Source organism: Myotis daubentonii, chromosome 16, assembly GCF_963259705.1.
Source record: "Myotis daubentonii chromosome 16, mMyoDau2.1, whole genome shotgun sequence".
Taxonomy (NCBI): domain Eukaryota; kingdom Metazoa; phylum Chordata; class Mammalia; order Chiroptera; family Vespertilionidae; genus Myotis; species Myotis daubentonii.
The window spans coordinates 13,625,022-13,647,608 of NC_081855.1; the positions used below are offsets into that span (position 1 = coordinate 13,625,022).

The 22,587-nt window shown below is 42.2% G+C and overlaps 1 protein-coding gene across 9 annotated transcripts in view; it reads right to left on the reverse strand.

The window, feature by feature from the left end:
- Window positions 1-22,335, reverse strand: part of MAP2K4 (mitogen-activated protein kinase kinase 4) — a 114,214-nt gene extending 91,879 nt beyond the window's left edge. For 3 of the 9 annotated variants that reach the window (XM_059668593.1, XM_059668594.1, XM_059668586.1), the window contains exons 1-2: window positions 22,141-22,334; window positions 10,277-10,342 (exon numbers count right to left, since the gene is read on the reverse strand). In XM_059668593.1, the coding sequence (XP_059524576.1) occupies window positions 10,277-10,342; window positions 22,141-22,252 (178 nt within the window). In that variant the 5' untranslated portion in view covers window positions 22,253-22,334. Of the gene's footprint in view, window positions 1-10,276; window positions 10,343-22,140 lie in introns of all 9 variants that reach the window. The other 6 variants (XM_059668595.1, XM_059668587.1, XM_059668591.1 and 3 more) reach the window with 6 other exon arrangements.
- Window positions 22,336-22,587: the final 252 nt, after the last annotated feature.

A 22,587-nucleotide genomic window follows, 5' to 3' on the forward strand; every position in this document is an offset into this window, starting at 1 on the left:
CCAGAAGATCACAGTTCAATTCCCGGTCAGGACACATGCCTGGGTTCTGGACTTGATCCCCAGTGGGGAGCATGCAGGAGGCAGTTGGTCAATGATTCTCTCTCATCATTGATGTTTCTATCTCTTTCTCCCTCTCCCTTCCTCTCTCTGAAATCAATAAAAATATTTTTTTTTAAAAAAAAAAGATATTTCAGGAGAGATAGATGGCAGGAGAAGGAACAAATGAAATAAGATTAGCCATATATTGATAACTGTTGCTATGTAATGGGCACATAGGGGTTCATTATACTATTCTATTTTTATGTTTGAAAACTTCCATAATTAAGTTTTTAAAAATTAAATAATGTTCTCTCTTCCACCTCTAAGTAAAAGAAAGTAGGAGGGACATAAATATTTTTGCTAAAAGCATCAACTCATTGTTAAGAAGGTCTATATATATATATATACTAGAAGCCCGGTGCACAAAAATTTGTGCACCCGGGGGGGGGGGGGGTCCCTCAGCCCGGCCTGTGCCCTCTCACAGTCTGGGACCCCTCAGGAGATAACGACCTGCTGGCTTAGGCCTGCTCCCGGGTGGCAGAGGGCAGGCCCAATCCCTAGGTGCAGCCCCTGGTCAGGCTCAGAGCAGGGCCGATTGGGGAGTTGGGGCGCCGCCCCCTGTCATGCACAGAGCAGGGCGGATTAGGAGGTTGTGATGCCACCCTCGGTTATGCTCAGGGTAGGGCCAATTGGGGGGTTGGGGCACTGCCCCCTGTCACACTCAAGGCAGGGTCAATGGGGAGGTTGCGGCGCCACCCCCTGTCACGCACAAAGCAGGGCAAATCAGGGGGTTGGGGCGCTGCCCCCTGTCACGCACAGAGCAGGGCCCAAAAGAGGGGTTGGGGCTCCGTACCCTGTCATACACAGAGCAGGGTCAATCAGGGGGTTGGGGCACAGCCCCCTGTCACACACACAGCAGGGCAGATCAGGGGGTTGGGGCGCTGCCACTCTCACACTCAGGGCAGGTCCAATGGGGAGGTTATGGCTCTACCCCATCACACACAGAGCAGGGCCCGTGGGGGGTGGGGGGTCGGGGCGCCACACCCTGTCACACACAGAGCAGGGCCAATCGGGGGTTTGGGGCGCCACACCCTGTCACACACAGAGCAGGGCCGATCAGGGGGTTGGGGCACCGCAGCCTGTCACACAGAGAGCTGCAGGGTGATCAGGGGGTTGGGGAGCTCCCCCCTATCAGGCACAGAGCAGGGCTGATCACGGGGTTGGGGCGCCTTCCCCTGTCACGAACAGAGCAGGGCGGATAGGGAGGTTGTGGCCCCGCCTCCTGTCACACACAGAGCCACAGGGCGATCAGGGGGTTTGGGCGCTGCCCCCTGTCATGCTGAACCCAGTGCCAGGAGGCCTCGCGTCTCTGCTGATCCTGGTGCTGGGAGTCATATTACCCTTTTACTCTATAGGATAGGATAGAGGCCTGGTGCACGGGTGGGGGCTGGCTGGTTTGCCTTGAAGGGTGTCCTGGATCAGGGTTGGGGTCCCCACTGGGGTGCCTGGCCAGCCTGGATGAGGGGACGATGGCTGTTTGCAGCTGGTCACACACCCTTCAGGGTGGGGGTCCCCACTGGGGTGCCTGGCCAGTCTGGGTGAGAGGCTGAGGGCTGTTTTCAGGCTGGCGGATGACTGAAGCTCCCAACTGCTTTTCTTCTTTTTCTTTTTTATTCTGGGCCAGCTTTAGCTCTGACTCCAGCCCTGAGGCCTCTGCTGCTGAAAGCAGGTATCTGGTTTGTTTGGGTTCTATAATCGAAACACTGTATCAACTCCAGCTCTGAGATCCCGGCTCACTGAAAGCAAGTTTCTGGGGTTTTGTTTAGCTTCTATATTTGTTACAATGTTTCAAACTGCAAGCTCAGAAGCCGGCAAGGCAGGCGGGGAACGTTGGAGTCCGCCGTCACTGTAGCAAGCAAGCCTGATGTTCTCTTCCAGCTGTCTGGCTGCCGGCCGCCATCTTGGCTGGCAGTTAATTTGCATATCACCCTGATTAGCCAATCGGAAGGGTAGCGGTCGTACGCTGATTACCATGTTTCTCTCTTATTAGATAGGATATAAGTCCATCCCCATGCAATGCATGGCTAGGCCATCTTGTTCACTGACTACCAAGTCTCTTGATCAGCTGTTTTCTAGACACACCTAAGTCATCGGAGGATCCCAAGGCAATTCATTTTCTACATCTGTCTAGGCCAGAATAATCTGGAGTTTTTGATTAAACATTTTTCCCTATTGACAGATCCCCTATGTCCCTTAGCTTTAGAGCAACAAGAAGAAATCTTTCCATTTAATGTCCTGTCAGGCTTATTAGATAGCAATGTCAAATTCTCCAGAGCCAGAAAATAAAAAAATTATTATCAGTCATAAGTCCTGTTCCTATAAGCCTTTGTGAGTGAACACCCCTCAAAAACCATTCCGATGAGTGCCCAAGTGCTTTCTTTCAAGAGTCCATAAAACACTATGGCTTATAGCATGTAACCTGTGACTAGACCAGTGATGGCGAACCTTTTGAGCTCAGCATGTCAGCATTTTGAAAAACCCTAACTTAACTCTGCTGCCGTGTCACATATAGAAATTTTTTTATATTTGCAACCATAGTAAAACAAAGACTTATATTTTTTATGTTTATTTTATATATTTAAATGCCATGTAACAAAAAAAATCAACCAAAAAAATGAGTTCGCATGTCACCTCTGACACATGTGTCATAGGTTCGCCATCACTGGACTAGACTAAGGTCACACAATTCTGTCATTCATTAACTGTATGACTTTGGAAAATTTACTTCATCTTTTTGTGTTTCAATTTAAATAATTATTATACTCACTTCCTAAGGTTGTTATGAGAATTAAAGGAGTTAATATAAAGTGTTCAGAATGGGATTTGGCATGCAGTAAATAAGTTATTTATTACCACCACCAAATAGTCTGTCTCATGCTCAATCTCTCAAACATAAGCTGCTTCAGAGTAGGCTCTAGATTTAATTCATCATAAAAAACCCAATACCTCTGACCATCAGTGATGCAGATATTTGTTAAGTGTTACATTTATGCCTCTATTTATTTAATGTTACAAAAGGTTCTCTATAAAGAAGTGAATATGCTTGAATACACCTGAGTTTCATTTCTGATTAATGTGCACTTAATTCTAACTAATGAGAAGATGAACACCAACATGGCTAGTATTAATCTTTTCATCTAGACACTTGTGACCAGATTTTGAAAGCACTCAAAATCATTTAGTGAGAATTCAAGCATTTACTACACCTTATTTGAAAACTATCACCCTAAATTTATAAGCTAAATTAAAATCCACTTTGATTAATTGGGAAACTCTCTAGAAACTTTCCACACCATTTCTGCCCTATATCTGTTCAACCTCAAAAGTTCTGTCATATATCCCTTCATTGTTAAGAGTCAAGTTCAACTGGCAGCTGAAAGGAAACTTTTTGCAATGTGGGTGCATTACTAATTTTTTTATCGCTCAAAACATCACACATTAAGCTTCTCCAAATTATTTTAAAGGTTCAATAGCTGTTTGAAATGAAACTTTCCTTCTTCTAGCACCAAACCCATTTTTTAGGAGAAATTAATGTTTCTACCACCTCAAGATAAGAGATAATTAGGCAACATTCCCCTTGGAATGGCATAATGTATAAAGGGACTAGTAAATCTCGGCTCTGCCTATTCCGATACTACCATCCTTGGGTTTTAATTAGTATAAAAGCTGTTTCCAAGCAGATGGACTTTCCTCTGGCAGCTCATCATGGTCCACAAAGACAGTGATGACTATACTGGATGCTAGCTGGGCTTATGGCAAGTCCCACAAAAGTCTCATTTTCAACTTACTTCAGCGTCTATATTAATTTAGATAAGCCTTAACACTCCAGCAGTAGCAAATGTGGTCATTCTTTTTCTGGGAAATTGGAGATTTAGCCAGCTGAATTTTCTAAGCTCTTTATTTTTTTTAATCCTCACCCAAGGATATTTTTCCATTGATTTTTAGAGAGAGTGGGAGGGAGAGGGAAAGACAGAGACAAACACCGATGTGAGAGAGACATATCGATTGGTTGCCTCCTGCATGCCCCTGACAGGGCTGGGAGCCTGCAACCAAGGTATCGAACCTGGGACCCTTCAGTCTGCAGGCCGATGCTCTACCCCCTGAGCAAAACCGGCTAGGGCTAAGCTCTTCATTTTATTTATTTATTTATTTATTTTTAATATATTTTATTGATTTTTTACAGAGAGGAAGGGAGAGGGATAGAGAGTTAGAAACATCGATGAGAGAGAAACATCCATCAGCTGCCTCCTGCACACCCCCTACTGGGGATGTGCCCGCAACCAAGGTACATGCCCTTGACTGGAATCGAATCTGGGACCCTTGAGTCCACAGGCAGATGCTCTATCCACTGAGCCAAACCAGTCAGGGCAAGCTCTTCATTTTAAATGCAGGGTGGTTTTTCCCTGTCCTCTACTCCTTACCTTCCCTGGTTTTATATATGCCACCTCCAAAAAAGTCAAATACTTCCTTGAGCAAAACATTATCTTTGTTTTAATGCATGTTTAGTATGTTTTATTTTTTAATATTTATTAAATTGATTGGGGTGACAACTGGTCAACATGGACATATACATACATTTCAGGTGCGGGTTTCTATGTTACAAATTCTGTATGCCCCTGTGTGCCCACCACCTTATTGTCAGCTTACATGAGGATCCCTTTCTCCCCCAACCCCCAATATTATCTGTTATAGACATTTCTTATTAAGTCAGTAAACTTATTAGTGACATACTCAAATTTCTATAAAGATTTAAGAAACATCCTTCCTCCTCTTTATTGTTTCTTTTTTATTATTACCAACTTAAAAACAATTAGGGATACTTAACCTGAAAGAACAGTTTCACAATGAATGAGAACCTGTCATTAGGATACCTCCATTTTTTCTCCAAATATTCTGATGTGCAGTGTGCAAAAGCAGCCACTATCTGCAATCAAAATGCCTCTAGAGCAGCGGTTCTCAACCTGTGGGTCGCGACCCCTTGGGCGGTCGACCGACCCTTTCACAGGGGTCACCTAAGACCATCCTGCATATCAGATATTTACAGTACGATTCATAACAGTAGCAACATGACAGTTATGAAGTAGCAACGAAAATAATTTTATGGTTGGGTCACAACATGAGGAACTGTATTTAAAGGGCCAGAAGGTTGAGAACCACTGCTCTAGAGCATATAACTTTCTAAATAAAGACCCCACTACTATGCAAACATCTCCAAGTAAAACAATTGTTTAAAGCCACTAAAAGTTTTTAAAGCTACCAAAAGTATAAAAGGCAAAGCTACAGAAAGTCAACACTATCCAAACTTGTCTTTAGCACTCAAGAACTCTTCAGCTGAGAGCTAAAAATACTGCAGTACAGAAGGGAAAGGGCTACAAGAGCGCTTGTGTGAAAACTGAACTTGATTATCAACAGAGGCTGCCAAACTGCTACCTGCACTCACTTGCATCAGCACCGGATTGTCAGGCATTTTCTGAGGAGGAGCCCTATGCCCCTGGAAGATTAATGGGTCACAATTTCCGCCTGAATAAAAAAATCAGAATGCTGATTGATACAACTCAGGTAAATTTGACATTTATAAAGTAATTCCTCAAAAACTTTGTTTCTAGGCAAATCTATAACCCCCTTCAAAAAATTGGTTTTATAAAGCAAATTAAATCATATTCAAAACAACAGTATTTACAAGTTAGCTCATTAAAGCCACTGTGATATAACCATTCAAACTTGGCCATAAATCACATAAACATCTTTAAAAATACAAAATTATCATCTTCAAATGATAAATGATTACTTAATCAACGTTCTAAATGTAGCTCTATATCATAATGTTTTCCCTTAAGTTGTTTTAAGTTGTTAAAAGAAATATAATGTTTTTTAAATAATTATAACTTGAACTGATGAACAAAATAGATCCAGAGTAATAGAAGCATGGATCAGACTGTTGAACCACAGAGGAAAAGAGGGGGTGGGTGGGTGGATGAGAGAGCAACAAAAGAACTTAGCATGGACGCATAACCCATCAGCACAGGCAATAGGGTGGTGAAGGCCTGGGGTGAAGGGTGGGGGAGGACTAGAAGGGGCCAATGGGGGGAAAGGGGACATATGTAATACTTTCTACAATGAAGATTTTAAAATAATAATAATTATAACTCTATTACTTATTATCTTAAATATATTCTTAAATATATATATATAAAGCAATAAATGCAAACTATAATTGATAAAGAAGAACATGAGGTACAAAGTGGATTTTTATTGAATTTCTATAAAAATTTGGTTCCAAAATTAAATATATAATCTCACACTATTTGCTTGTGTGTGTAAATACCTACACACACATCTCCAATAAAACTCCACTAACTTATAACAGGCAATAGTGATGTAGCAATATAAAAAACAATAACTATGTGAAAGTCAAACAATGGAAAAAATTAAACCTTCAGAGCTTCCATTAGTCATCAGAATTATCTTACAAGTCTCTTTGATTTGTGATGGAGAACTGAGCATTTGAAGCAGCAGTAGTCAAACTGATTGGACTTTTAACAATATCTAATTTTGAACTCTTTCGCCCCATTCCCTCCTACAACTGCTGTATGATATAGGGTGGGGGCAAAAGTAGGTTTATAGTTGTGAGTATGCAAAACAGTTTATTATCTTCCATATGAACAACTGTAAACCTACTTTTGCCCACCCTGTGTAATTATTTTTAATGAAGTAAATATAAGTTTTTCTGATAATCTCAAAACACCCTGAAAATAAAACTGGAGATTCTGACACTACAGTATGCCCTAACAGGTGAGAAAACACTGCTTTGGTCATTTCAAGCCCTCTATTTTTATAGAAATGAGTGACTACTTTTAAGGTAAAGTTAATGTCTATATTCCAGAGCAAACTGGAAGACTGAATGTCTGCAAACATTACAAAATCGCAGTTTTTAACTTTTAAGTCATATCAATCACAAGACCAGTTTTGGGGGGAAAGTGTTAATATATGTAAACAACTGAAAACTTATCCTAAAATATAGGTACCAACAATGCACACACAAATGCTGTCAACTTAGAGCTAGCCATCCCCACCAACAAAACAGCTCCAACCCTTCCTCATATGTGTGCTCCCTTTTCTAGAGTCTTCCACTCAAGTCCAGCCAGCACAGGCAGCTCTGCTAACTCCACAGCAGGGCAGGCCCAATGCCCTGAGCCATGGTCTCCAATCGCCCTCAGACTTGTCCTCTCTCATGAGAGACGAGCAGCAGCCAAGGTGCCCAGTACACAGCTGCTCCTGCACCGCCTCACTCAGGCCCTAGGTACTATCAATGCAGCATCAGTAGTGAAGCACTGAACAACCAACCAGGATCAACTCGAGTGAGCCCACTAAGGGCAGGCACCAATTCTATTCATTTCTGTACCAATAATCTTCCTCACTTTATGGTACCTAGGTGTCCAATATGTGCTTTGTGAATGAATGTATAAAACTGTTGAATCCCAAAAGCTGAAAAATAAAGAAGAGGACCTCCCAGAGAGGTAGAAATAAAAAGAGACATGTGAGAAAGTAGTGACAGTATGACATGGTAGTGAAGGCAATCCAAAGTGGAAATATACGTGCTCCTGTGTTAGATTCTTCCTGTGTATTAAAGTAGGCAACGACACAAACGTATCATCATTCCTATAACAATGGGAAAGAGACAGGACCATTTAAACAACCTAACAGCATTTTTAATCTACCTACAAAGCTATTTACAGACAATGTGTACATATTTTAAACTTAATAAAATCAGTATGTTTCTCTTGTTTTATGCCCACAATAGGAACTAAGAAAATAAGAGCAACAATGTGAATGCAGTTTTAAATTTTAAAATTGTTGGCACATTTGTATAGATTTTATGTCAATATATAAAAACTAAAAATTGTATTAAATATTAAACAGAAATATTTTATATTAAAAGGTAAATAAAAGCTAAAAGTTATCATGTTAAAATTAAAAGATAGCATAAAGCAGCCCTGGCCAGTTTGGTTCAGTGAACAGAGCATCAGCCAGTGGACTGAAGAGTCCCAGGTTCAATTCCGGTCAAGGACACATGCCTGGGTTGCAGGCTAGGTCCCTGGGGTGGGGGGCTTGCAGGAAGAAGCCAATCAACGACTCTCATCATTGATGTTTCTATCTCTCTCTCTCTCCCTCTCCCTTCCTCTCTGAAAGCAATAAAAATATTATATATATATATATATATATATATATATATATATATATATATATATATATATTATACTTAAAAGAATAATCTTAAATGTTCATACAAAAATTATGTGAGGTGATGAAAGTGTTGACTAACCCTACTGTTATGATCGTTTCATAATATATGTGTGTCAAATCAACACACTGTACACATTAAGCTTACACAATGTTAACTGTCAATTATATTTCAACTAGAGGCCCGGTGCACAAAATTTGTGCAGGGGGGGGGGGGGGCGCGGGGTTCCTCTCAGCCCAGCCTGCACCCTCTCCAATCCGGGACCCAGCAGCCAGACATCCCTCTCGCAATCTGGGACCGCTGGCTCCTAACTGCTCACCTGCCTGCCTGCCTGATCGCCCCTAACTGCGCTCCCCCCTCCCCGCCAACCTGATCTCCCCCTAACTGCCCCCCCCTGCAGGCCTGGTTGCCCCTAACTGCCCTCCCCTGCCGGCCACATCGTCCCTAACTCCCCCGCCCCTCGCCAATCTGATCGCCCTTAACTGCCCTGCCCTGCCGGCCTGATCGCCCCTAACCGCCTCTACCTCAGCCCCCGCCACTGTGGCTTTGTCTGGAAGGAAGGCAGGATTGACCAGAAGATGTCTGGTTGACCTGGTCTAATTAGCATATTACCCTTTTATTAGTATAGATAGGCTAGGAGGGGAAAGGAATAATACATATAGAAAAATGGTCACCCGGCCAGCATGACTCAGTGGTTGAGTATCAACCTATGAACCAGGAAGTCACGGGTTCAATTCCCAGTCAGGGGACTGCCCGGGTCACGTGCTCGATCCCCAGTGGAGGCATGCAGAAGGCAGCTGATCAATGATTCTCTCTCATCATTGATGTTTCTCTCTCTCTCTCCCTCGCTCGCTCTCTCTCTCTCTCTCTCTCTCTCTCTCTTTCTCTCTCTCTCTCCCCCTCCCTCTCTGAAATCAATAAAAATATATTGGGGGGAGGGCTGGGGGGGAGTAAAGCAAAGACACTTAAAAAAAAGTGGTCAATCTTCCCCACTCTATGAATAAATAAGCAGATGAGACTAGTTACATTTATTTTGATATTTTTATGTTAACTGGAGAATAGTCTCCTTGAGTTGGGATTTTTTAAATTGAATTTTATACAGTGATATTTAAGCTTAAAATGCATTTGTTTTAGATTTATAAATGCTGCTTTTTAATAGAAACCATATTCTGTATTCTATGAAAACTAGTGTAAGAATATAAAACACTAGTCTATTTGGGGGGATGGGAGAGGCAGGAGGAAGAACAGCTTTGTTTTAAAGAAAAAATAAAATGCATTAAATGTATGGTTTAAATAAATTAATTTTAAAGCATGAGACCTTTGATAGAGTTATATAATTTTTGCAATGCAAATTTAAAAGTGAACTTTTCTCAACTTGTGACCTAATTAATATAACATAAATTATAGTTAAGTCCAAATACCTGTGTACATCCTTCTAAAACTATCTACACATGATCACCTATATATACCTTTCTATACCCACACACATGTTTCTAAAGTCAGCATATCTTTCTATACCTATATACATCTGAATATACAGGGTGTCCCCAAAAAAATGTATACACACTTTTAACAACTGATAGCTCAATTTTGAAAATAAAATGTGTGTTAATAAACACTGCCTTTATAATTATTCAAAGTGTGTGTATACATTTTCGCGACCATACACACACACACACACACACAGTATATATAAAAATCTTTCTATACCCATATACTTTTGAATTCCTAATATGTATGTCTTGTATTTCAATTTCAAATGAATTTAAGAACATAACAAATTTTTTTTACATTTGGAAAAAGAATGAAAAATGGAAGCTCTTTTAATGTAAAATTGCCATGGTTGGTTAGTTAAAACAATAGTAGACACATTCCCAATACCAAGATGGATATGAAAGAAATAAGTAGCATAGTATCATAAAATGTATAGCTTACTTTGTGCCTTTTCACAGAAGTTTATCTGAAAGCCTAAAGTAAAAGAGATAAGTTCCAGTTCATTTACTGTAAATCAAACAAACCAAAATTAGAACATGACATTGCATTTTTATATTACATTTTGAATAAAAGTAATTTAAGAACAGTTCAAATCACATAACCCCCACCATCACAGATACAACTATAACACGATTCTTTAATAATTCAGCTTTTTCTGATGTAGGTGTGATTTATTATAGAACTGAAATCAAATTTAAATTATAAGAGTTACATTGTCTCTACCTTTATTTTTCAGATCTATTCAATAAAAAGAATAGCTATTAACTCTTGGAAGCTAAGAGTATTTTTTAAGATATATCTGTCAATTCTTTCATTCTGTAAATTCAAAATATTACAATTTTATTAATTCAAATTACTGACTTAGAACTGCTCATGATTAACTACCTATAATTCAAAAACTTTTGTGGTTCATAAATTGTGAAACCTAAACATTTTCTAGCCAATTAGCTACCTCTAAATGACAAGACAACAAACTATTTCAGAGGTGCTGAAATTCTCTAGAATAGGCCTGATTTAAAAAGAGACCACGTCCCTAGGAATAAGACAGAGTAGGAAGTTAGTTATAAGAAAAAAACCTGTAACTTCTCCTTGGAAACATGAACACATTTTTCAAAACCAATTGAATCTAGTTGTACCTTATGCATATAGTATATACAGATAAAAATTTTTTGTAAACTACACCCAGTTAAAATAAGCTGTTTAAAATAAACGCCTCTCTGCCCAGCAGTGTGGCTCAGTTGAGTGAGCAGCGTTCCATGCACCAAGAGGTTGCTGGTTCAATTCCTGGTCAGGGCACATGCCCAGGTTGTGGGCTCAATCCCACTGGGGGCTTGCGGGAGGCGGCCAACTGATGTTTCTCTCTCATTGGTGTTTCTGTCTTTCTCCCCCTCTCCCTTCGTCTCTCTCTAGAAATCAATATTAAAACACTTTTTAAAAATTAAAAGTTAAAAAATAGCCATTTCAAAATATTCTTTCACCTGCCAGTTCATTGGGTGAATAGCTCATTTCAGTAGTCTACCTATGCCTGTGTTTATTACTGCTTTGGGGAACAAAACAGGGAAAGTAAATTTAGAATGAGTATCACTCAAGCTTGTATTTATACGAACTCAGCCAAAACTTGCAGGAAAAAGAACCAGGACTAAAGGAATATGTATAAGTACTCTTTCCCATCTAGTTATGAAAGTGCTTGGGATTCCAAAAAGATAACGAAGAAAACCTGAAAAATGCTAGTACAGCTACTTTGACAAAAGTAACCCACTGCTTACTGCCCAACGGCACAAATGGCAACACAGGAGGAGGTGGGAATACAGACTGCATGGGACAGAAGTACTGGGGGCAAACCTGGAGGCAGGGCACAGACACTACCACTGAAGCTTGGTATGTGACACCTTACCAGATGAGCAGCAGCAAGACTTCAGAAAGGAAAAAATCAAAGACCCATGCATGGGTCTTATAAACCTAAGAAGCTAAAAGTCAGCCAGCCTCCTGAATAAATGAGCAGAGCACAAACAAGGCAGGAGGAAAAGGAACTGGCTTTCTGGAAGCAGCAGTGGGATCAAGCGCAGAGGAGCCTGAGCCACAGCGCGGAAGCGGATTGCCCACCTTCTCCAACTAGAAGGAAGAGACGCTGCACCTGTTTTCCTGGAGAGGAAACTGATGAAACACAAACAATTTTAAGGCAATAGGGGGCAAACCTTTGCCCTCTTCTCTTTTTAGCTCTAAACAGAGTTAACAGTTGCTGCTAGGTAGCAAAAACAAAAGGTGAGGGGAAAAGGTAAATAAAACAGCAGTATGAATAGGGAAAGGAACAAGAATTTGAAAAGTATGAAAAAGATTGAGTTGGACCCTAGCTGGTTTGGCTCAGTGGACAGAGCATTGGCCCACATACTGAAGGGTCCCAGGTTTGATTCCATTCCAGTCAGGGGCACATACCTTGGTTACAGGCTCGATCTCAGCCCTGAACGGGGGCACCTGCAGGAGGCAACCAATCAATGTGTCTCTCTCACATCAATGTTTCTGTCTCTCCCCCTCCCTTCCACTCTCTCTAAAAATCAATGGAAAAATATCCTCGGATGAGGATTAATAACAAAAAGAGTAAGTTGGATCTATACATATGGTTGTATAAAAATAAGTGACAGAATAAAGCAAAATAAATAGAAACAAATTTTAAAGGTGTATGTAACTGAGGATGTTAAAATGTCACCAATTACTGTTCTAACACTTAGAAGTTAAGCCCACTTTTTTCTTTATAATTAATTGGGAATAAGAGAAATCCATGCTCCTCATTTTCTTTTTTTTATAAATATGCTTTTATTGATTTTAGAGAGAGGGGGAGAGGGAGAGCTAGAAACATCAATGATAAGACAGAATTATCAATCGGCTATCCCCTGCATGCCCCCTACTGGGGACTGAACCCACAACCTGGGCATGTGCCCTGACTGAGAATCAAACTGAGCTCCTGGTTCATGGGTCAATGCTCAACCACTGACTCACTAAGCCCACTTTTTTAAGTCTTAAAAATTCTCAAAACTTTAAGTCCTGCCAGTACAGAAACAATGCAAGTAGCTAAAAAGGAAGGGGGTGAAATTCTCAAAGCATAACTACAGACTTGCTCTTTTTACTTAATTATGGATGAAGTAACCAGGTAAATGGACTCTAAGCCTCATCCCAACATCCATGTCTGCATTATTTCTCACTCAGAAAAAACTTCCTAAACTGCTAACTGACCCAGAGTCCACCAGGCAAGCAAGGGCTAAACTAAATGGAACATAATAGCTCACCTTTTCCTTGGAATTCCGTTTAATTTTATCAATTAAATCAGATAAAAAGCTATTTAGCTAAATCTTTCTAGACCTCTAAAAGACTATGTATATATAGACTCTCTATATGACTATATACATAAAGAGATTTTATGTACATATGAAAAAGCACCTGCAGAGATCAGAAAGTTGGTGCTTGCAGTACAGATTTGGAAAGTACCAAACAGCTCTCCTACCTCATCACACCCGAGGGACAGGGAGGGCTGTAGGGGACAACCAGCACTCTTGTAAAGAGAAAGATGGGGTGGGAAGGTAATGCTGAGGAAACCTTCCACTAGCCTCAATTTTATAAAAATCAACTTTGTGGCTATGCTACAATTAGTCCATTAACATTCATTCAGAGATGTTCGATTTTTTAGGTCTCCTTGTATCAAAAATTCTGTCTAAATGACGTCTTTCCATTCACATCCTTCAAGTCCCACATCTCCAGAAGTACTAAATATCAGCTGAATCTGTTGCTAATAAGCAGTTATTTCCTGAAATCTTAGATGCCTCTTTTTTATCCTGTTGAGTTACCAGTACCCTGGGACTTAACTTCACACAATCTTCTCCTTCAAATTTGAGTCTCATTTAATCTGGCTACAGGCAAGTTTATTTTCATTAAATCATTATGTATTGGGTAACCCTTCTGGGCTCAGTTGGTTAGAGCATCATCCCATGCACTGAAGAGTCTCAGGTTTGATTCCCAGTCAGGGCACTATATCCAGGTTGTAGGTTTGATCCCTGGTCAGGGTGTGTGCAGGAGACAATCAACTAATGTTTCTTTCTCTCTCTCTCCCCCACTCCCTTCTTCTCTTTCTAGAATCAAAGAAAAACCACACACATGCCAAAAAAAAAAAAAAATCCTCAGGTGAGGATTTTAAAAATGATGTATTGGGCAGAGTGCTAGCTAGTATGCCTATAAAAGAAATAAAGCTCCGTGGGGCCTTTTCCCCCTTTTTTTGTCATTAGGCCTCTCCCAGACTCTTTCCCACGTTTTCCCCTCATTCTCACTCTCTTACCTATCTTGAGAGCGCTTAACTTGGCCATACCTGGAAACCTACAATCCACTGTATTTACCAAGTAAAGTGAGCATGCCCATACTGGCTTACAAGGCTGTTTAGGATGGGTGTAAGCATGTACAAAAATAAAGGTAAACAGTGTTTGATAAAGAAGAAAATGAAATAAATTCCAGGAGACCAGGGTTCTAGTTACAGCGTGCACTTAAATCATAATCTTATCTCAGAATTTGAAAACAGTGTGTGAACACCTAATTTTGCTTGAGTAATTGCCCTCATGGGGTGTTACAGTTCCCCCGTTCCCCTTCCTCTGAGCTGATGGTATAATCCAGGAAGGTGCAAAGCACGGGCATAAGTGGTTTCCCACCTTCTCAGTAGTTCCTTATGGTTCCCTGGACATCCCGGATTTTGGCACTACTGAAAATGGATTGTGAACACAGAATAAGCCACACTAATGTAAGAAATTCAGAGCTGCCTTATTGGGTCATGCTCAGAGACCAATCCACCAAGTCTTCCTTCTGACACAAACATGAAAAGTCTAGTTGTTTGCTGCCTTAAAGCTTCAACCTCAAAATGCTGGCAAAATCACTCACAGTATATCATTCAGCTAAGAATTTATCTAAGCTTATCCAAAATGTCTACTTCCGTTGTACTCAGAATGAGCCCCACACGATTTATTTCCTGCTGTGTTATTTCTTTAACTTCCCTTGCACCTCTCTCAAACTTAAAAGGGAGCCACCTTAATTTAATAACTCCAGATTGTCTGCATCATCCAGAACCATTCATGATTTTATAAATATCAGTCAAATATGCCAGTCCTTTTTCCTCCCTGTAGCCAAAGACTGACTCTGGTTATGTAACTTTAATGCTATATTATCATCTCAAGCCTTTTCTTTTCTTTTCTTTTTAATTAATTTTTTTAGAGAGAAGAAGGGAAAGAGAAACATCAATTTGTTGTTCCACTTTTTTATGCACTTACTGGTTGATTCTTGTATGTGCCCTCCTGACCTTGGATCGAACCCGGAACCTTAGTGCCTCAGGACAATGCTCTAACCAAATGAGCTACCCAGTGAGGACCTCAAGCCTTTTCAATGAAGCCTAGGACACCCAGGGAGAGTATCTAACCTCTTCAAGCCTCAATTCTCTCGTCTGTAAAATAGAATAGTACTACAGAAATGTGTTTTGTGATGATTAAGTAAAGCAATATATCTAAAATGCCCAACACAGAGCCTGGAATAAAGCAGGTTAATATTATCACAGTCATTATAATTCCTGGCCTCTCCCTCAGGTGAGCAATGATTGTGGCACCTTCCCTACCAGACCAGCTTAACCTACACAAAGCCAGTCCCTCCCTCTCCTTACATTCCCAGTCAACTTAAGACAGTTAAAAAGGAAGAACTCTGGAGAGCATGGGGATCCCCAAACCACACTCTACACGTCGTCTTTTTTTTTCAGTATTTTTTTTTTTTATCCTTACTCGAGGATTTTTTTTGAGACAAAGAGGAAGGAGGGGGGGAGAGGAAAACATCTATGTGAGAGTGAAACATCATTAGTTGCTGCCTGTACGAGCCACAACCAGGATGAAACCTGGCTATGTGCCATAACCTAGAATCAAACCCCAACTTTTTGGTATAACAACATTCCAACCAACTGAGCCACTGAGCCAGGGCTCTACATTCCTGCTACAGCCCTTCCTAGACACTGTCTGGTGTCCTGAGGACTCTAACAACTCCAAAAAGGAAACACTTCCCCAGGTTCCCCGACAGGAACCTAAACCAGATACCAGGAATACTGGCAAACATATTAGGGGAACTACTTAATGTCTTTGTCTGCAAAGCCAGGCAATGAACAGACACAGGCATGTCAAATACATAGCAGAGCTATCTCTGGCAACACTGACCTTGTTTTCCCTTTTTAAAATTTGGAGTGATTTTTGGTAAGATAAAATATGGTGTGGAAAACTACTGTGGTATCTACATCAATCATCTTTCCCTGTGGTGAGAATGATGTATTGATCCTCAAGAATCAAGCTGTGACTGCTATCTTCTTTCAAAAGGTCCAACTTGAGTTCTGTTTAACTACTGGCCAGTGCTCCTTTTCACTGTATAGCAAGGTTAGGCCAATCTTATCGCTCCTTGCCCTTGAATCCTGTCTATAAGTATCCATTAGTTCCCAAACCTAAAAGTATGAAGAGATACATGAAGACTTTCTGGAGTTGGGGGTGAAGGGCTAGAAGTTAACCCATGCCCATAAGCAGATGGCAGACTTATCCAGGATGGCAACGCATGGTATTAACTTTTATGCTAAATGAATTTCTTTTATATATTATATATAGTGCTCAAAGAGTTCTATTACCTTTCATTTTTACAATGACCTCTTGGGCCTCAAGGCCTAATTAAAGTTTTCTACTTACTTGTAAATTCCCAGTCAAAATGCCTCCAAATTCAAAATGCAGCTGGAAACCTTCCAACAAGTTCACATCTGTTTCATACAGGAGCATCAACAAGCACCACAGCTCCAAAATCAACCCAAGTGTGGCTAAATGCTTAGCGTTCCACCCCTAACTGAAGCCTAAAGTGATCGTTCCCTTCTATTCCGGAATCTGCCTCACTTCTGGCAAAGATTCTTCCCTCAGCTCTGAACAGTTAAAATGAGCCCTAGCTGGTTCGGCTCAGTGGACGGAGCGTCGGCCTGTGGATTGAAGGGTCCTGGGTTCGATTTCAGTCAAGGGCACATGCCCAGGTTGCAGACTTGATCCCCAGTGGGGAGTGTGCAGGAAGCAGCCAATCAATGATTCTCTCTCATCATTGATGTTTCCATCCCTCTCTCTCCCTCTCCCTTCCTCTCTGAAATCAATAAAAATATATTTTAAAAAAATAAAATGACTTAAAAAGAGCTCAGAGAACCACGTGAACCTGTGTAGTAGAGTTGAAAAAAGAACAATAGCTATCAGTCATACAGGTGGTCTAAACCCACCTCTACTAGAGCAAATTACTTAAAAGTCAGTTCCCTGATCTATGAAAGAAGACTATGCCAACTACCCTTTAACAGATGCATATGAGCATCAAATTAGGTAAGGATAGAGAAAAAGAGCTTTCTTAACTATTAGTTTCCCATTATAAGTCTGAATTAAAGTTTCAAAGGTTGTATCATTTGGGCCATCTCTATCTTCCAGAGAGGGAGACTGCAAAAGTGATTGACCTGGATTATGCATGATGAAGTTAATTATGATCTCCAGACCCCGAAAAATAAGGAAAATTCTATGGGCCCAAATCAATCCAGCTTCTCAAATTAGGTAAAAGAAACATAATTTTAAAAAGAACTTCATGATGCCCAGCCGGTTTGGCTCAGTGGATAGAGCGTCAGCCTGCGGACTAAAGGGTCCAGGGTTCATTTCCGGTCAAGGGCACATGACCAAGTTGCAGGCTTGATCCGTGCAGGCGGCAGCCAATCAATGATTCTCTCTCATCATTGATGTTTCTATCTCTCCCTCTCCTTTCCTCTCTGAAATCAATAAAAATATATTTTTTTAAAAAGAAAGAACTTCACAAAAAAAGAACACATGACTCAAAATACAGGATTAACTAATATCCCACCTTCAACAACTTTCAGCATACATTCACTGTGATAAGACACATTAAAAGGAAATGTTATAAAAGAAGTATACTAAAAGCAATGTTTTTCTACATTTTAATTTTTAACACTAGGACCCTGGCCAGGTGGCTCAGTTGGTTGGAGTGCTGTCCATACACCAAACGATGGTGAATTCAATTCCCTGTCAGGGCACATAGGTAGGTTTCTGGTTCAATCCCTACTTGGAGCAAGTACAAGAAGCAAATGATCAATGTTTCACTCTCACATTAATGTTTTTTTCTCTCTCTCTCTCTCCCTCCCTCCCTCCCATTCTTCTCTCTCTAAAAAATCAATAAACATCCTCAAGTGAGAAAAAAAACTGAACACTAGGGTTGCTCTCATTTTTAAGGGAACATAGAGAATGCAATATGTGCTTTCAGAGGGAACTAATTTTTCTGAGCTGGAATGGTAGTATCAGGTTATAGCAAATAAATGGTAAAAGAAATAGTATGCAATACAGAGAAAGGCAAGCAATTCTAGGATTTAGAACTATGTATAACCAATGTCCACACAATTCAGTTCTTTAAAATTAAGATAAAGGCACCCTCCTGTGGTTCTTGAAAACCACAGACTAAATGGTGAATAGATAGTCCAATAGAATCACACATAGGGCATCTCATACATATTGTATATATTCCAATATTATTGTAAGAAAAAGCATATTGATTTTAAATATTCACTTTTTCTTAACAGATATGCTTCATTATACTTGAAAGTTTTGAATGTTTTTTAAAAGTAGAATCTCACTATCAGTTACTTGAATTGATATTTATAAAATGTTCAGTTGATATTTATAAAATGTCCCTAAGTTTTGTTATACATCTATATTTGAAACCTACCAAGAAAAAAAGAATAACTGTTTAAACCAGCGTATCAAGAGAATCAGAGGCACCTAGAACATATTCTGTATTTCCTATAACAAGTACTTTACAAATGCCTCCATGTTTTTAAGAATCAATTATTGATTCTAAGCAATTTTTTAAGTTTTAAAAAACTGACATTTCTTAGTTTTATATTTCCCTGCTTTTTCTTCTATAATAAATTTGACTTCTTGTGTTTATGAGATCTTTTACATCTATTACATTTTAAGTGACTAGTAACTAAAGCAGGTTATCATCTCTGATAACAATTCTTATATACTTATTATTTTCAAAGCACTTTCACATTCATTACTCTAATGTAATTCTCATGATAGCCCTATAAGGTAGGTATTATCCCTATTTTAACAGATGAAATACTCAGTTCAGAAAAGGTGGGTAATTTCCCCAAGGTCACAGAGCTTGTATATGGCAGAACAGTTACCTGAACCCAGGTAGAATAAAGATTCATCAAGCATATTCTGAGGGGGGATGCTCAATAATGAAAAAATGGAAATCAACAGGTTAGAGAAAGACAGGACCCATTAATAATGAAGCTTAAGAAACTGAGTGGCTCATGAGCGGTTAGGGACTCGTCTATTAATAATGAAAGAGACCATTAATGAGACCATTACAAATAAAAGTATTGTTGTTTTTACCAATGATGATGGCTAACTTGTACAGCACCCTTAGTATATGCCAGTCCCATGCTTATATTTATATGTATTCTCAGAGTACCAGTGAGGTAAGCATTAATCCTACTTTCCAATTGAGAAACTGTGGCTTGAAGAGGTTAAATATCTTGCCCACGGTCACAAATATCTTAAGTCCTGATATGGGATTCAAATCCAGGACTCCGGAGCTCTGGCTCGTAAGCATTATGATATTAAGAAAACAATACTTCCCAGCCTGGCTGGTGTGCTCAAGTGGTTGAGCGTTGACCCATAAACTAGGAGTTCATGATTCCCAGTTAGGGCATATGCTTGGGTTGGGGGCTCAATCCCCAGCAGGGGCATGTAAGAGGCAGCCGCCAGTTGATGATTTTCTCTCTCATCATTGATATTTCTATTTCTCCCTCATCTTTTCTCTCTCTGAAATCAATGTTAAAAATATATATTAAAAAAGCAAACAATACTTCTAACTTGGACCACTCCTGAGTCACAAACATCAAGAATGGTCCAAGTTGGGAAAAGGTGTGCAGAGTTATCCAGTGCCCCATGCAGTGCTTATCACACAAAAGGACCACTATCTGTTATATGAAATGCTTTCCATTACGTCCCAAAACTGAGTCCTGCTGTTTGAAAGAGCATGGTCATTAACAACTCCCCGAAAAGCAATGTTTGGGAGGCAAATAGAAGCAAATGGTGGGAAGGGGGTGTAAATACAACATCTTTTAGGGACCATCTCTATGAAGTCTGATCTAAAGCTAAAGGTCTTGGTAGATGAAGTATTGGAGGGTAGGCTTTAATATTACAAAACAAACAAAAAAGAGAGATCCTAAATTGCTGCTTAAGCTCATGGTTTACAACCTGAACTCAGCTAGACAACATCCTGAGAATTTCAAACACTTCTCTTCATTCTGAATAATCGAAAGAGGTTAAGAACTGACATACCAGGTTCCTGAATCAATCAAGCCTACACACAGTACTGATAAAAGAAAAGTCATCGATTATTAAAGGAAAAGTTTGAAGCCTCCTCCCTTTTAAAGTGAGTTCAGCTTATTCAAAAGTGTAGCTTACTAGGATACAAACACAGGGTTGGGGAAGGAAGAATGGAGAGCATCAGAATAATTTCCTCAGTGCAATGACTTCCTTTGAATTCCTAGACTATCCAAGCTCTTTCCCACTTTGGAAACTTCACACAAATGGTTCTTTCTGCTGAGAATTGGAAGTCTCTTCTCCAATATAAGAGACAGGTCAACTCCTCTCTCCCCCTTCTCCCCTCCCCCCCCCCCCCAAAAAAAAAAACCACCACCACCCAAAATCACATTATTTTTATGTCATCCATTTTGGATAAGCATTACAATCCTAAATTGTCGTTTTGCTGTTTCATCTCCCACCAACAACTAGGCTGTAAAGCTGTAAGATCAGGAAACCCAAATTGCACTTCGGCTGTATGCTGTGATTTGCAACACAGTGGCATCCAATAACTAATTCAATCTGAATTAATTACCTGAGGGCCTGCACAGAAAATGTCCTGAGCTCTGACATCATCCTCTCTCTGTATCTATCGCTGTTCTTTATGTATATTAAAATCACCTCCTGGGGAGGGTGACAGGATTATAAAAATGAATACAACCCTGTCTCTGCTTCCTGAATCACACACGTTCTCACACACATGAAATAATCAGTAAATGCTGAACTTAACTAGACGCCCAGTTCAGAGGGACCCAGGAGGAGCCCTTTAGGAAGATTTTAATCAAAGAATAACTATGATCACACTACCAGGAGCACTCCACCTGATTCTGCTAATAATTGAGCTAAGCAGTTTGCTAAAGCTGTCAAGACATTTCTGAGATTCCCTTTTTTAAAAATAGCATTGCTCCTCGAAATTCCCCAGTAAAGTCAAGGAAACGGTCCCTGGTGGGCTGGGGCCTGGTGTTTTCACAGGACCGCTGTCAAGGGCCACACGCGGCTAATAAGCATTTGCAGGGGGGAAAGCCATCCATTAGGAGGCTGCCTCCGAGGTCCAGACACTGCACAGCGCACCTTGGCCCCTGCCTTCCTCTTTCCTGCGTCTCTCCAACACCCGAACCCACTCCTTATCTATGCCTTTCTGCACGCAAGGCTCACACTGGGATTCCCGGGCCGGAACAAATGGCTGCTACCAGGCCAGTGGCTGTCTCACTACCTTCCAGGTGGCACAGGCCCGAGCAACCCCCAGCCCTCCCCGCTCGCGGAGACCCCGCAGAAGTTTGGAAACGCAGGTCCCACAGGACCGCGGAACCCGGAGGTCAACCCGGGTCCGGCTGCAGCGGTGGCCGAAGGGAACCAAGATGGCCCTGCGCGAGGCCAGGCGGCGGCGGGACCAAGCGAGGGAGCGGGCCGAGGGCCGAGGGCGCGGGCAGGGACGACGACGCCGCCGCCGCCGCCGCCTACCTGGGCGCCCCGGGAGCGCGGCCAGGCCCCGCCACCCCCGCCGCCCCCGCCGCCGCAGCCCGAGCCCGCGTCCGGGGCCGGCGGGAGGGGCGCGCCAGGTAAGCCGCCGCGGCGGGGCGCTCCCGCCAGGTGGGCCGGGGACCGCGGGGGCGTCGGGCAGGCCCAGGGCCGAGCGCGGGCGGAGGCCGCGGCCGGGGCCTGCGCGAGCCCCAGCCGGATCCTGGCCGAGCCGCCGCGGCAGGCCCGGCGCGGGAAGCCGCGGGGGTGGGCGGGGGGCCGGCGCGGCGGCTCCGGGGGCTGCCCCGGCGGGTCGGGGGGCGTCCGCGCGGGGCGACAGGCCGCGACGCCGCCGACGGCCGCGCCGGGGAGCCGGGGTCTCGGCGCTGCCGCGCTCCTTACCCTGCATGCTGCTGACGGCCGGGTGGCCCGGCGCCGGGGACCCCATGGGGCCCGGGGAGCCGCTGCCGCTGCCACCCCCGGAGCCGCCGCCGCTCGGGCTCGGAGCCGCCATTGTTGGGAGTGAGGAGCCGAGCGGCGCCGCGGCGGCTGCAATGCAGCAAGCTCGGCCTTTCCTCGGCGAGGGGCGTGGTCTCCGCCCGTGGCCACGCCCACGCCCGCTGTGGCCACGCCCACGCCCGGCTGACGCGGAGCCGCGCCAGATGCTGAGCCCTGGACCCGCCCAGGTCGCGGGTGCAACCCGAAAGCGGGGCGGGCAGAAGTTCTGCACCCGGGCTGCGGGGCCGCCCGCGGGGCCTAAAGCGGTTTGCAGAATTAGGAGTGTGTGTGCGTTTGGGGAAACAAGAGGATACCTAGCTTGCATCGTTCCCACAGATGTCTGTGACCCCA